At 40.2% G+C, this 16,407-nt stretch overlaps 1 protein-coding gene across 1 annotated transcript in view; it reads right to left on the bottom strand.

The window, feature by feature from the left end:
* The window catches only part of DPY19L3 (dpy-19 like C-mannosyltransferase 3), a 73,268-nt gene that overhangs the window by 41,394 nt on the left and 15,467 nt on the right, over positions 1-16,407 (bottom strand). Inside the window, exons 3-5 of the mRNA XM_068993214.1 lie at positions 8,109-8,199; positions 879-1,000; positions 155-300 (exon numbers count right to left, since the gene is read on the bottom strand). Of these exons, the coding sequence (XP_068849315.1) occupies positions 155-300; positions 879-1,000; positions 8,109-8,199 (359 nt within the window). The remainder of the gene's footprint in view (positions 1-154; positions 301-878; positions 1,001-8,108; positions 8,200-16,407) is intronic.

Below are 16,407 nucleotides of genomic sequence, written 5' to 3'. Positions count from 1 at the left end.
TCTTTACCACTGAGCCACCAGGGCTTCCCCAAAGAGAAGCCCACACTCTCACCCAAATGTGGAAGAACAACCTTCTTTAAACTGGAAATGAAGTAACTTCACTTCCTAAACTTTCACTTTAGAAAGGGAGAAAGGAATACTGACTCCAACTCACCTGTTTGTGACGTACCAGAAGGCTGCTAACAGTCCTGACAGCCACGTGCCACTCAGGAGCCAGCTGGTTACGTAAAGAGCTGTGACGTAAATTGCTTGGAGTCCAAATAAGGTGTAGATATAAAAATAAACTGGCTCTATATATTTCTGTAAAAGGGAATGATAAAAAAAATGTTTGTTACAGAACTCCTACTCCTACTCATTGCAACTTAAAAAACATGCCAGTGGAAATTTAATATTTAGAAGTTTGGTATTAATTCCAAGAAATAAGCATACATCACGCCTGCCCATGTAAAACTGTGCTAGCAGCCTTCTTTCTCAGTATCAAGAGCAGAAGAGGGAAGTTCCTGAGGACTTTGGCTTCAGAAAAGTTTTACACCTAATTTTGTCTAGCATTCCCTTATTTAGGTGAGGAGGGTCACTGTGATCTGCTAATCTTCCAGGTTTTTTTTTTTAATTCAAAGGTAAATGAGGAGTGATTACACATTTCCAATTGAAAATATTTACCATCTTTCAAACTGCACACTTATAAGCCTTGAAGTATCTATATGTAAAAATATCTTATAAAATATAAATAAAAAGCAAATTCACAACATGTAAGGAGAAAATTAGCATACTGTTGTTTTTATATCAAGACAGCTGAAGATCAGAAAAACCTATGTGAAACATTTCAACACTTTTACTTTCATCTGATATTAAATTCAATGTTACAGATCACAACATACCTGTATGGGCAGAACTCTATACAAAATACTGAGAAAAACCTCTTGGTAAATATTCATTCGTTGAAGGAGGTTAATTGTCCTCATAGATTCCGTTTTGTTATCATATATTAAGCCACGAAAACCTAAGATTAATATTTGAAAATTCAGGAAAAGATAATTATAATTACTCATTCAATTACTCATTCAAAACTATTCATAGATTCTTTAGTATATGTCAGAGAATGTGCTCGGTATTGGGGATATAATATAGTCCTATCCACAAAAAGCTTGGGCTTCCCAGGTGGCTCAGCGGTAGAGAATCCACCTGAAATGCAATGCAGGAGATGTGGGTTTGATCCCTGGGTTGGGTAGATCCCCTGGAAGAGGGCACAGCAACCCACTCCAGTATTCTTGCCTGGAGAATTCCGTGGACAGAGAAGCCTGGCAGGCTACGGCAAGTGGGGTTGCAAAAGAGTCGGACACGATTTAGCGACTAAACAACAACATTCACAAAGAGCTTACCCCCCATACATCAGATGGACACTTGTTTAAATATTTACACAAACATAAGTAAATCACAACTTTCGTGATGTGAGAGAATCTTCTACAGAAATTTGCACAAGAGGATTTTATATTTTCCTGCCTTGCCTTCCTGTCATGGGGCCTGTAGGACCTCCTTGGGGAGAATATATGAAGCCTCCCTTACTCCCCTGGGAGGGGTTTGGCCACATGACTTGCTCTGAGCAATGGCATGTGAGTGGATGTGACAGAAACATCAGCAGAATCACTGCATGTTTCCACCAGCAGCCTTGCTTTTCCCTCTGCTGTGATAACAGTATGCTCCACATAGGGGTTGGATAATAAGAGTGAGAAATAAATCTGTTGTTAAAGAATTCCACTGCTATAATTTGGTCATCTGCTACTGTAACCAAGTCAACTATTCAACAGAAGGTATGAATAGACAGTTCAAAGAAGAACATGCACACAATTCTTACACATTTGAAAAGATGCTCAACCTTACCCCTACTAGAAATGCAAATTAAGATTCCACTGAGATACCACTTCTCAACTGCCAGCTTGGGAACAATCAAGAAGCTTGACAATATATTCTATTAGTGAGGCTACAAGGGAAAGGAGTTTGTCAAGGCTGCATATTGTCACCCTGCTTATTTAACTTACATGCAGAGTACATCATGCAAAATGCTGGGTGGAGAAAGCACAAGCGGGAATCAAAATTGCTGGGAGAAATATCAGTAACCTCAGATATGCAGATGACACCATCCTTATGGCAGAAAGTGAAGAGGAACTAAAAAGCCTCTTGATGAAAGTGAAAGAGGAGAGTGAAAAAGCTGGCTTAAAACTCAACATTCAAAGAATGAAGATCATGGCATCCGGTCCCATCACTTCATGGCGAATAGATGGGGAAACCATGGAAACAGTGTCAGACTATTTTCTTGGGCTCCAAACTCACTGCAGATGGTGACCGCAGCCATGAAATTAAAAGACGCTTACTCCTTGGAAGAAAAGCTATGGCAAACCTAGACAGCATATTAAAAAGCAGAGATATTACTTTGCCGACAAAGGTCCATCTAGTCAAAGCTATGGTTTTTCCAGTAGTCAAGTATGGATGTGACAGTGGGACCATAAAGAATGCTGAGTGCCAAAGAATTGATGCTTTTGAATTGTGGTGTTGGAGAAGATGCTTGAGAGTCCCTTGGACTGCAAGGATATCAAACCAGTCGTTCCTAAAAGAAATCAACCCTGAATATTCACCGGAAGGACTGATGCTGAAGCTGAAGCTCCAGTACTTTGGTCACCTTATGCAAAGGACTGCCGGACTGCCTCACTGGAAAAGACCCTGATGCTGGGGAAGATTGAAGGCAGGAGGAGAAGGGGACAACAGAGGAAAGATGGTTGGATGGCGTCACCGACTTGATGGACATAAGTTTGAGCAAGCTCCAGGAGCTGGTGACAGACAGGCAAGCCTGGTGTGCAGCAGTCCATGGGGTCACAGAGTCGGACATGACTGATGGACTGGACTGAACTGAAGGTACTTTCATACACTGTAGCTGGGTAGGCAAAACGATATAATCCTTGTGTAAGAGAATTTGGCGACACCTAGCAAAATTACATATGCATTTACTCTTTGATCCAGGAAGCCATGTCTAGAAAGTATTTCCAAAGACAGACTGGCAGAAAGACAAAACGACATGAGTACCAAATTATGCATGCAACTCCAAAGTCCATCAATGGGAGTGACTGAACTGAACTGCATCTCCCCAGATTTCTATGTTGAAGCCCTAATCCCAATGTGTCTGTATTTGGATAGGGTCTATAAGGAGGTAAACAGGTTAATATGTGAGGTCATAGGGTGGGACCTTAATCTGATAGGACTGCTGTCCTTATAAGAAGAGGAACCGACAAAAGGGGGCTCTCTCCCTCTCTCTAAGAATACACACAGCGGAAAGGGCATCTAAGACCACAGCAAGAACGGGGCCATCTACAAGCCAGAAAGAGGCTTCGCTAGAAACCAACCCTGACAGTACCTGATTGTAGACCTCTGGCCTCCACAACTGAAAAAAAATGAATAAACTTATACTGTGTCAGCCACCGTGTCTGTGTTACTTCGTTACAGCAGTCCTACTAGCTGAATGTAGCAGTGTTATGTCAAAGTCCTAAGCACCCCCAGTGTGATGGTATTTGAAGATGAGCCTTTGGGACGTAATTAGGTAGAGATGAAGGTTAGAAGAGGGGGACCCTCATGGTGGGATTAGTGCCCTTATCAGAAGAGACGCTGGAGAGCTTGCTCTCTGTCTCTCCTCCACGTGAGGGTGCAGAGGCGGCCATCAACAGACCCAGAGAGTCCTCACCAGAGCCCGACTGTGCTGGCACTCTGATCTCAGACTGCCAGCTTTCGGAACTGTGAGGAAGCAAATTTCTGTTTTTTAAGCCACCCAGTCTGTGTTAGTTTGCTATGGCATTCCGAGCAGACAAAGAAGACTACCTGAATAAAATATGGTTACCCACACAAAGGGCTACTGTGCCACTGCACGGATGTAAGCAAGCAAATAAATAAGGAAAATCATGATACTCTGCTACAGAGTGATGAAGATTTCAGTCAAGTAAAAAAAAAAAGCAAAATAAAGAACAGTGTGTACAGTAAGCAGGGATTTTTCTACAGTAAAAGGGAAAATAAGAATATATAAAATATTTGCTTACACTGAAAATATTAACTGTAGAAGAATAAACCAAAAACTAATACAAACAGTTACCTTAAGAGTAAGCAAAGAAACAGGGTGGAGATGAGACGGGGACCTTCCTGAATGCTCCCCATTTTATAGTTTTGACTTTGGAACCATGCAAAACATTTTAAAAATAAGTATAAATATATATATATTTTTTTTTTATAAATATATAAATATATATATATATTTATATATATATAAATGTTTTACAAAGCAATCCCTGAAAACCAAAAGCAAGATAAAACAAAGATACCTACTGAGTTGGTATTGAAAAAAAAAACCAAAAAACCCTTTTTCCAGTGTTCTTGAGAATAGAGAAACGTGACTATAAATTTCTAGGAGGCTACATCCTAAGGACAAAAATCCCTGGTGGCCCAGTGGTTAGGAATCCACACTCTCACTGCCATGGGTCCAGGTTCAATCCCTGGCCAAGGAACTAAGGTCCTATAAGTCACACAGTGTGGCCAAAGGCAAAAAACACACAAACAAAAAATACAAAAATGAAAAAGAATTACAAAGACAGCTTTGTTTTTCAGGCAGTCACACTGTTGGTAGCAATATTATCATTTCTACACTGTAAGTATTATACATAGCAGCAAAAGATAGGTAAGTGATGTTAATGTCATAAGTCAAAGTTTTTGACTTAAGTAAAAAAGATACAAATATAAAGTTGAAAAAGTAAAACCTTGTTCTAAATTTGAACTAAAAATAGCTATATTCATATTTTCTCTCAGGGGAAAAAAAAAAATCACATTTCCTAGCTCTGCTCACTAAAATAGTCTGGAAACAAAGACCAACCTAGCAGAAGTAAGGGCCTTGAGTACCCAGAATGTGGTCTCAAAATAGCCACAAAAGAGGACTGGGGCTCCTCTGGAGAAACAGCTGATTCTAAGCCAGGGGTAGAAAACACACAAAATGGGTTTGAAACAACTTGTCATGCCAAAAACAAGGGAGTCTGCAAAGACTACAGGAGTCATATCAGGAAGACATGAAGAGCATCCCACTGGCCAAAGACTGGACAGCTTGTTGTAAGAAGAATAATGCAGAAGATTGAAACACATCAAATATGTTAGAGATCCATGCATCTATGGTGATATTTTAAAAAGCAAACCTTTAGGGGATGCGAGAGATGTACCTCATTCTACAACTAAGAGAGAGGAGTGATGCTTCTCCCACTTTCCCTCGAGGAACTGAAGTTCTGGGTTGCCAAACAGCTGAAAAGAAAATGTTTTTCTTTAGAGAGGAATTCCGTCTGATGATGATGGCAGGAATTATAGACTTGGATTATCACCACGTTATAGTCATGACACAATGAACAGATTTAGGTAGTGATCCTCAGCAGTGCCAAACCAATAGGTGAAAGGCCGAGAATTCAATAATGGATGGCCCAGGCCTAACTCCAAAAGAAAGAATTGTGCATTCCCTGATGTGGAACTGTACAACACCATCTATAAAGTATTCTTGCCAAAAAGCAGAACCTAAATCTGAGCAAGCCTCTAGATCTAACTGCCAATCAAGAGGAAATTCAGACAACAGAGAAACACCGAATGCAACCACTGGAGCTCCCGCAAAACCCAGAAAGTAGAAAACTCTCAGACAAAGCAATCCGTGTTTGTTTTCAACAAGGAATTACAACAAAAAACGATGGTACGAAATCTATAGCTTAAAAGAAAGAGACACAGCAAAAGATTGCAATGGATGAGCTTTACTTGGATCTCAAAAAACTACATCAAAAATCTGTAAGACAATCAGGAAAATGAGAATACTGAGTGGATATTTGATACTAAGTCATTTCTCACTTGTGACAATGACAACTTGGTTATGTTTACAAAAAGGAGTTGCTATTCTTTAGAGAAATATACTGATATATTTACAGATGAAGCAATATGAGGTCTTGGAATTACTCCAAAATAATCCAGATTGAGGGTGGGGGGTAGTGAGGAGACAAGATTGGTCATAAATGGGTAACCACTGTAGCTGAGTGATACTTGACTGCAAACCCATTAGTGAGTTCTACGTTTTTATATGTTTGGAAATTTGCAAAAGAATAATCTTAACAAATGACTTAAATGAACTGAAATAGCAACTGTTGCATTCACAGTGATACTTAGGAAATACTCATTATTCACCTTTAGAGCAGTTTCTCAACTTCAGCACTACCTGTATTTTGATATTTTAGTCCTGATAATTCTTTGTTTGGGGGACTGTCCTGAGCATTGCAGGATGTTTAGAAACATCTCTGCCCTCTGCTCACTAAATTCCAGTAGCACACTCACTCCCTCCCTTCTAAATTGCAACAATCAAAGATCTCTGGACATTCCAGTTGTCCCCCAGGGACACAACTGCCCTTCAATAAGAACCACTGCTTTAGAGAATGCTAGAGAAGCAACTCATAATTTTGAGAACTAGTGAGTACAGTTGATTCTCATACTCACTGTAGTTATGTTCTATAAACCTGCAAAGAAAACTGAGAGATACTGAAGGAGTAGGAAAAACAGGGTTAGGTTCTTCCAAGCTTCTAGTCATGTGTTTTCATCAAATGATCAACTCATGACCTTGATTTATGTGAGTTTTTGTCTAAAGACATCATTTGTTGATTCACTAACATTTAACTCAACAGCACGCTAACTCACACTTGAACAAAGCATATCTAACACATGTATTTTCTCCGTATGCCTTCCCCACAGCCTTCTCGCATTTAAGAAGACTACATAGCATTTCAGTGCTATGCTTGGGGATCACTTTAAATATCCAAGTCATCAACAAAAGGCACAGAAGTGCAAAAAACATGGCACTAAACAGACTGCGCAAAGGACTCTGTAGTCTGAGAGCTGGAACATGAAAGCAATGTACCACCTTGTTCACCTTCGGCTGGGAACACGCACACCAGGCAACTGAGATTTGTCACTGCTGTGCACACGCTTGTGAATGACCACGGAAGCACCAGAACTGCTGACTCTGGGGTTACAGATAAGTTGCAGTGAGTACGTGCATTTGCAAACACTGAATCCATGAATAATGAGGATCAACTATATGGGATGAGAAATCAACACTTGCCCTGACATTTTTTTTTTTTTTAAATAAACTACTTCAGGGTAACCAAACAGCTGATGAGAAAAAGGTTTTCTATATAACAGAGTTTCGGCTAATAAACGCAGGAGGGATGACAGTCACTTCTGTAACTACTGAAATAATGTACATAGGCAATAGGCATCAATGGCTGCTAAAGCCATTAAGTGCAAGGCTGGTGGGTAATTTGCCTTCTTATGTCTGAATGTGATTATCTACACAGGAGTCAAGGGATTAACTTTTATGGCACTAAAATGAAAGGCGGCCAAAATTTCAAGTCTCCTGTTGTGATAAAATTAGAAGTACAAAACATTACCTGTGACGAATACTTGCCAAAGATATACCTGATTCCAAACAAAGCCTAGAAAAAGGCAATTCTCTGTCACTGCACCCATGTTAAGGATATAAAGCATATATTAAGTAGGAGAGAGCCTTTTGTGGGGGTTCCATTAAATGGAGTAAAGGTAAAGAGTACACACAAAACCACTTAGAAACCCAGGAAATGGAGGAAAAAGGTAACTGCAAATAAAGGGACGAATGGGGGCACTGGAGACAGAAAAGACAACCGTTATTCTCATTTGTATTGCCAAAATGTCTCCTGTTTTCAGACAACACTCCTTTTAAATACAGGGACCTTTTCCAAAATGATCATGAGAAAACGACGACGACAACAGTAAAACCAAGAAACTGCAAACAGATAATCTGGGATGGAGTAGAGCTGAGACGCAAAGAGAGGAGAGCTACAGACAATATTACATGTAACTTCTTCCCGAGCAAAACATCTTCACAGATATTGTTAAGGAAAACCATACAAGTACAAAGAGAAACTACACAAGCCCTATAAAACACTGAAAATGTATTAGTGCAGAAGTATATTTTGGCTGGAATATCGAAAAGAATGCAGGAGACTCTGAATAAGACTGTTGGTTGTGATTACCTTGCATGAGGGTAGGAGCCTGCAGCATCTGCTTGTAGTAGGAGTAATACAGTCCACATTCTGTTCTGAAAGAGATTTCTCGCTCCACTTCCTGAAATAAAGTGAGGTTTACTGGGTTTACATGACCTAGTTTTTGTTTAAACATCTACTGTCACTGTAGAAACAGGACACAGAACTACAACTTAAAAAAAAAAAAAAAAACTTCTGACAAAACAGTCTTAAGAAATCTTGGCAAATAAAACAATGGAAGGCTTGATACATGTTTATGTATAGCTGAGTCCCTTTGCTGTGAAACTATCACAACACTGGTAATCAGCTATACCCCAATAGAAAACAATGGAAGGCTTGATACATAATATGTATATGTATGGTTGAGTCCCTTTACTGTTCACCTGAAACTTACAACACTGTCTGTTAACCAGCTATAACCTAAAATAAAACAAAAAGTTAAAAAAATATAAACTACAAAGGCATACTGTATAAGACAGGGAATATAGCCTACATTTTGTAATTACTATAAATGGAATACAACCTTTAAAAATTGTGAATCACTATATTGTATACCTATAACTTATGTAATACTGTATATCAACTATTAATATGCTTCAATAAATAAATAAGCAACAGAAGGTTAATAATTATTGAAGCTGGGTATATATTATAGGGGTTGATTTTACTATTCTATTTTTCTGGATGTTTAAAATTTTCTCTAACAAATAATTTTTAACAATGGAGAAAACTAGTTCCATTTAAGTTAATGTTCTGGAGTTAATGTTTTTTTATTTCATACAAATTAAAACCTTAAAAAAACACCATTCTTATGTACTATTACTTAGAAACAAAATAGGGACATCAAAAAAGTCTCTCAAATAAAAAGAACTACAATTGCATTAGATACTCACCTAAAAGCTAATAATATTATATAAGATTGATAATCTTTTTATTCTAAGAGTATAAGGTATTCTTAGTAAAATGGGGCAGATCTCTTACATGTGAATTTTACTCCGATAAGTGTAGCCTTGGTGGAAATATTTTCTTGTAGGAAAATGGATATAAGAAATATTAAACTGCCTTTATATAAATATTCAGTTTTAGAAGAACTGAAAATCTAAAGTCGTAGCTATTAGTCAATTCGGTTGCAAGATGCTTTTATGAAGTTTAAGATTTAAATCAGTAATACAAAATATGGAGGCAATTGGTAATAAGCATGGGGAACTTTCCAAAATCATCCTATTAATATTCTTAGACCTTATATTTCATATATATATATATAAAAATATAAATGAACAAAAATTTTTATAACCTATTATAGATTTTTAACACCAGTATTTAAAAAGACCAGGTTCTGTAACACACAGTCTAAAACATAATACCATCTATGCGTTTTTCCTATACAGCAGATCCATATTCCACAAATGCAGCTTTACTGGGGAAGAAAAGCACAGAAAATCTTACTTTCTAGTTGATAACTTCTTTTAGCACATCTTTGCTTTCCCCATCTCCAATTATTTTTCAAATAATAATAAACATTTCATTAAAAGAACCATTCATGCTATTTATCTTCAGATCTGGAAATTATGCAATGTATTTCCTTTTGCCCTTACGATACTTAAAGAAATATTTCTCCTACCCTTTAAAAAAGTATTATAAACCAATTCATGAATAGAGCACTGAAGAAATACTCAACTTTCAAAGAGTGTGTAAACATCCGCTTAATGATACTGAAACAAACTGTTACGTTTTATCATTATTAACGCTTCTTTTTTAAAAAGCCAGGAGATATGGGGTAGCAAAACTTCTTATATACTGAGTTGCCTTTCATAGAAAACAAATTTATCCTTGGGAAATCAAACATGAAAGCAAACATTCCAGGCCCATGAGGTTCTGAAACATAATTTCATGAGCACACTTGCTTTATAAAAAGGACAGAAAATGATATAGCTCTTTTAGCTTTTACATTTGCTACTGATCTGTGATGTGTCTTTTATAGCTACAAAGTTTTATCTTCTTAGCAGTCACATTAATCCATTCACCTTCAATCTTTCAGCAAAACCTGCTCCATTGCTTCTGATAACATAAAACTAAATTGTATCACTTGTTCCTAGAATGTTCAACCTCCTCCTTGATCAAGTAACCATAGAAGCTAGGAATTGACATTAAGCAAATATTAGCTTTTGTCCATACCAAAAAAAAAAAAAAAAAAAAACCCAAAACAAACAAACACCAAACCATTAAATGTATTACATTCCTTTCCTTCTCTCCTGCTGCCTTAAGGTGTTGAAAGTATGCCTGCTTTCAGTGGAATATTCTAACATCAAACTCACATGCCCAACCAAACTGGAGAACCAAACCAGCCATTCACATGTAGGGGGCTTCCAATTTGACATGCTTTTAGAAATAAAAGGATACTGACTTCATAAAGATGAGGAAAAAAAAAAAAAACAACACTGCTCAAAGTACTAAAAGTAGAAAGCCACTTCTGTGCCCCATCTCTCTCTCTAACATAGCCAGAATGTGTAAAGAACAGAGGGGATCCTGATTAGTAAAAATGCATTTCGACATGATTAATTGGTAATCTTAGCACCAGCTGTATAGAACCAAATGCTGTACTTTATTAGACAGACACTTGCAAGTTTTACATCTGCTTCACGCTAGGAGAACATCTGCTTTACTCATTCAAACACTTTTCCAGTTTTTATACAGCAATTTATACTTTGCCTGGTGGATAGTGCCAATGAAAATGTACACCAATAGAAGTTACCCTCTAAAGATTGTAAAATGAACAAATATAATACTTCACATTTTAATCTGCACAAGTTCCACAGGGTAAGAAGCACTGTTGAAAGAATAAAAAGAAACATGGTCTCTGAAGATAATGACATAAAAAAGGAGAAAGACAAAACACTGCATTTTTAAGAAATTATACAGCTAAAACCATGTAAGCAGTAGTTTATATGGTAATTGAACAGAAGTATTAAAAAGAAATAAGCATCAGGAAAAAAAATGACAGCTCACAGTTAATGATATGCATATCCTGGCAACATACAAAAGGTAACAAGCCCTTTCAGACAAAATCACACCAAATGTGCAAAGGAACCATATCATTAGCTTTTAAAAATCTCATGTAAATAACTTTTGTTTATAAAAATTGCCCCCCAAATAACTAGGCAACTGTTAGTGGGGAAGCCACTGAAAAACCAACATTAAAGATCATATTAACGTTAAAGATTACATTAAAGATAAATGTAACCTTTCAGAATTCAGTTAACAAATCATCTCACCAAGAAACAGTAGCTCATGATAAGACAGCTGTTCTTAAAGTTCTGTACAGGGAATCATGCCCTCAGCAAACATATTTATGGCACATACATGGTTTATTGTCTGGTTAAATTCATGTCCATCTGTTACAATGGGATGATTCTTGCCCTAGAGTTGATTAAAGCAGTGACATGTGACAGTTGCCAAGCAGTGTTTGTGAGTAGGTTAGACTAGTTGAAGTGACAGTACTTCCACTGGGCTCAGTTGAAGCAATTATTATCCCTTGTTCTACCATAGTTACCACTGTGCAAATTAACCCTACTTGGTCTAAAGACTCCTTGCTTTGCAGGAGTATTTAATGGGGAGATGTACAAATTCTATAGTATCAAATACATACGCAAAAATGTTAGCATAAGGTAAAAAGACTTTTTTAAAAAAGTGAGTGACTTTAGTACTTTTAGCCAAATGAGAATTACCTATTCTCATCACTGAACATTCATTTGCTGAGGAAATAAAAGGTGTTAAGAATTCAGTCCTTGACCCCAAGCAGTTTGAGTTTCAGTGAGAAAGAACAATGCATTTTTTAAAAGGGGAAATAACTATTCCAGGAAAGACTGGTATCAATACAAAGGAACGACTATTCTTTGCCTATTCAACTAGCCTCCCAGACATCGCAGGTGGTCTAGGGGCTGAGACTCCGAGTTCCCAGGTTGAGGGGCCTGGGGTGGACCCGGGTCGGGAACTAGATCACAGATGACACAACCAAGAGTGTGCATGCTGCAACTGAAACAAAAAAACAAGGTCCTGCGCGCCACAACAGAGACTGAAGGTCCTGCGCGCCGCAACTGAGGCCCTGTGCAGTTAAAGAGGTAAATAAAAATAAATATAAAAAACCCAAACCTAGCCTGCCAACTGGGTTCGGTGCTTCTGATTGGTATCTTTCTAATCTCCTCATTCACTCACTCATTCATCCATCCATCCATTCATTTATTCATTCAACAAATACCTACTAACCACCAACAATTTATAAGCAATCTTTCGCCGGGAGATTTAGCAGGGAACAAAAGAGGCACAAATCTCTGCCTTCGTGGAATTTATAACCCAGAGCAGGAGGAGAAGAGAATAAACCAGTAAAACAGAAAAGGGAACGCAGAGAAGAGGTGTGGAAGGGAAGGGGGTGGTACTGCGGTCCTGGAGGTGGGCACTGAAGGTCTCACTGATGGACTGACACTGGCCAGAGCCTGGAAGAGGTGGGGCAGTGGGCCCCGCGGAGGTCAGAGCAGCCCACACACTCCCTGGAGAGCACGGAGAAGACAGGGTGCTTTGAGCAGAAACAGCAAAGGAGGGGTAGCCTTGTCAGAGCGGCCGAAGGCGCAGAGAGAGAAGCTGAGATGTAAGGGGGGGTTGGGGGCTGGCCCGAGTCTGGGAGGCACACGGACTCTGGGCTTGTGCCCTGAGCTAGAAGGTGGGTGTGTAGGGAGGTGTGAGGTAGGAGTTGGGTGTTAGGCATGCTGTGCTTGAGTGTGAAGGGTTTTGAGCAGACATACATTGCCGAACATCGAAAGGAATCTCACTGGCTGTTATGCTCAGGATAGACTCCACAGGGCACAGGCAGAGCACGGAAAGCAGGAGGGGAGCCGCTGAAGCAATCCTCGCAGACACAAAGGCGGAGGTTGTGAGTGGTGATCCGATTCTAGATACTATTAAAAGAGAACTGAGAGACTTCCCTGGCGGTCCAGTGGTTAAGACTCCATGCTTCCCAACCTAGATGTCCATCGGCAGACGAATGGATAAGGAAGCTGTGGTACATATACACGATGGAGTATTACTCAGCTATAAAAAAGAATGCATTTAAGTCAGTTCTAGTAAGATGGATGAAACTGGAGCCTATTATACAGAGTGAAGTAAGTCAGAAAGAGAAACATCAATATAGTATATTAACACAAATATATGGAATTTAGAAAGACAGTAACAACAACCCTATATGCAAGGCAGCAAAACAGACACAGATGTAAAGAACAGACTTTAAGACTATGTGGGAGAAGGCGAGGGTAGGATGATTTGAGAGAACAGCCTTGAAACACATATACTATATGTAAAATAGATGACCAGTGCAAGTTTGATGCAGGAGCAGGGCACCCAAAACCAGTGCTCTGGGACGACCCAGAGGGATGGGGTGGGGGGCGAGGTTGATGGTGGGGTTTCAAGACGGGGGTACACATGCACACCTGTGCCTGATTCAAGTTGATGTATGGCAAAAACCACCACAATATTGTAAAAAAATTATCTTCCAATCAAAAAAAAAAAAAAAAGACTCCATGCTTCCAATGCGGCGGGGGGGTGGGGAGGGGGGGACGGTGGGGAGGGGGGGTGGGTTCAATCCATGGTGGGGAAATTAAGATCCTGCATGCTGCGCAGCGCAGCCAGAAAGAAAACTGATAGGATTTCCTAGATTTAATGGTGTTTGAAAGGACTGGAATTCTCTAAGGACAGAAATCCTGAGCCACTGAAGGACAAAGTTGCTATTTACAGATTTGGTTTTTAAGGAGAAACACCTGCAGCCAGGGACGGTCAGGTGTTTAAGTCAGTTAAGTCCGAAATGCCTACTGGACAAATGCAGGTGATCAAGCAGGTGGCTGGATACACAAGTCTGAAGTTCAGGGGGATGTCTGAGCAGGGACATCTGGGAGCTGCAAGCGCAGAGATGGTGCACGCGTGCCCAGTCGCTTCAGTCGTGCCCAACTCTTGGCAACACTGTGGGCTACGGCCCGCCAGGCTCCTCAATCCAAGGAATTTTCCAGACGAGAATACTGGAGTGGGTTACCATTTCCTACTCCAGGGGATCTTTCCAACACAGGGATCCAACCTGCGTCTCCTGCACTGGCAGATTCTTGACCATTGAGCCACCTGGGGAGCCCACAGAGATGGTATTTAAAGCTATAGACAGGCTGTTCTTAGCAGTTGAGGGTGGACAGAAACATGCAGGAGCTGATTCTTAGGGTTCTCTGCCAATAAGAGGTCACTCAGGAGGCTGAGGAGTAGCCTGTAAAGGAGTCAAAGGAGCAGCTGGAGAGGCAGGAGGAAACCCAGGAGTCTGTGTGTACTGGAGCCAAGAAAAGAAATGCTAACAGGTCAAGTAAAATGAGGACCGGGAAATGACCACTACAGTTAGTGAAGTAAGTGAAAGTGAAAGTCGCTCAGTCGTGTCCGACTCTTTGCGACCCCATGGACTATACAGTCCATGGAGTTCTCCTGGCCAGAATACTGGAGTGGGTAGCCTTTCCCTTCTCCAAGGGATCTTCCCAACCCAGGGGTCGAACCCAGGTCTCTCACGTTGCAGTCAGATTATTTACCAGCTGAGCCGCAAGGGAAGCCCACAGTTAAGTAACTTGGGGGATATCCGTGACGTTAGCCAGACATTTTTAAGCACAACATCATGGGTGAAGCCTGACTGCAACGGGTTTGAGAGAGAGAAGGAGAAGAGAGGAACACAGATGACCAGTCACCAAACTCTGGGGTGGGGGGGAATTTTGGTGTTAAGATGAGCAGAAAAATGGGACAGTAAGTGCAAGAGAAGGGGGGAGGGTAGAGTGGACTATTCCTTCCAGGATGGGAGAAAGTGTGAGACGGAAGTAACCGCTAGAGCGACGTGCATCAGTGGAGGACAGGGCCACGGGTCTGGCACATGTGGGGCAGGAAGTGGGCGACTACGTGGGCAGCTATGGAGTGGAGGCAGGCGGGCGATCTCGTCTACTCTGCTTCTACTTTCTCAGCTGACGAAGTTCAGAACACGTTACCTCAAAATATGGCACCTTGGCATACTGAACACTTTAAGCTGAAGGAACTGGATGGACGGCAGGTGCAGAATGGACTCTGACCTTTCGTTTCTCCCTGGAAGCCGTCATTAAGACTCTTGTGAGAGGTGGCTTCTGAGAGGAAAAGAACCTCTTATCTCTGAAGATGGAGGGTGCTGAGAGGACTCTGAATGAACAGGCCTTGCTCAGTGTCCCCCAGTGTACTACCCTGGGCTCACACACCATCACATTCTCCCGTTACTTTCAATTCTTCATCAAATCCAGTACAAACATGCAAAGGTTTAAGGATTTCTTTGGGTCATTTCGTTATGAAGGTGTTTGTCTCTCGTAAAACTTGTATTAAAGAAATTCATACGCTTTTCTCTTGTTAACCTGTCTTTTGCCAGTTCAATTTATGAGACTCCAGCCAGATGAACCTAGGCGGGTAGTAGGAAAAATAATTTCTTCCTTCCCTACACGGTGAAACAGGAAGCAGTGTCGCTAGCTGACAGTGAAGACTGGAGGTCTAGTGAAGAGGAGCAGGGAAGAAAAGGCTGAAACAGTCACAGAAGAGCTGGGGACCGAATGAAGTGTTCTAGGACAGCCAGACAACACTTTTTAAAAAGGGCATGTGTGAAGTCTTCCTTCCCTATTAATTTCAGGTTTTGACAGATGTAAAAATAAAATGATCGTGGCTTCTGTATATTTAATTTTGGCTTCAGCATATCTAAACCCTGGTACATTCTGAATTTTCTTATTGCTTGTAACCATTTTTTAGATTCTCTTGGGGTGAACAGGTACATAGTTGCGCCGTGTGGCAATAACTCTATGTCCTCTTTCAGTACGGTGCAGAGCAGCACAGTGCAAGATGCCCCAGCTCCGGGGCCAGTGGACAAAGTTTGAATCCCAGCTCTTTCAAATATTAGTGGACGGCCTCAGGCAACTCAGGTAACACTCCTGAACCTCATTTTTGTGTGTGTGTGTGAAAAAAAGAAAATAGAATCTACCAGGAGGAGATTTTAGGATTTAAGACTGCAACCTCTGTGTGATATGAGTGTGCTTATACACATGTACATATCTCCCCAAGAGCAATGGTTCGGTATTCTCTAACTCACGGTTCTCAGTGACTAGATTGCAACTGATGGAAATAAGAACTGACTATAGCTATATTCTGATCCTCAAGTTCAGTGTGTAATTCTTGATTTATAACAATATCTTGGAGATTTTCTTCCTCTTTAGTGTTCTAG

This window comes from Capricornis sumatraensis, chromosome 20, assembly GCF_032405125.1.
Source record: "Capricornis sumatraensis isolate serow.1 chromosome 20, serow.2, whole genome shotgun sequence".
Lineage (NCBI taxonomy): Eukaryota > Metazoa > Chordata > Mammalia > Artiodactyla > Bovidae > Capricornis > Capricornis sumatraensis.
The sequence above is the reverse complement of the archived record's forward strand: the minus strand, read 5'-3'. Positions and strand labels throughout refer to the sequence as shown.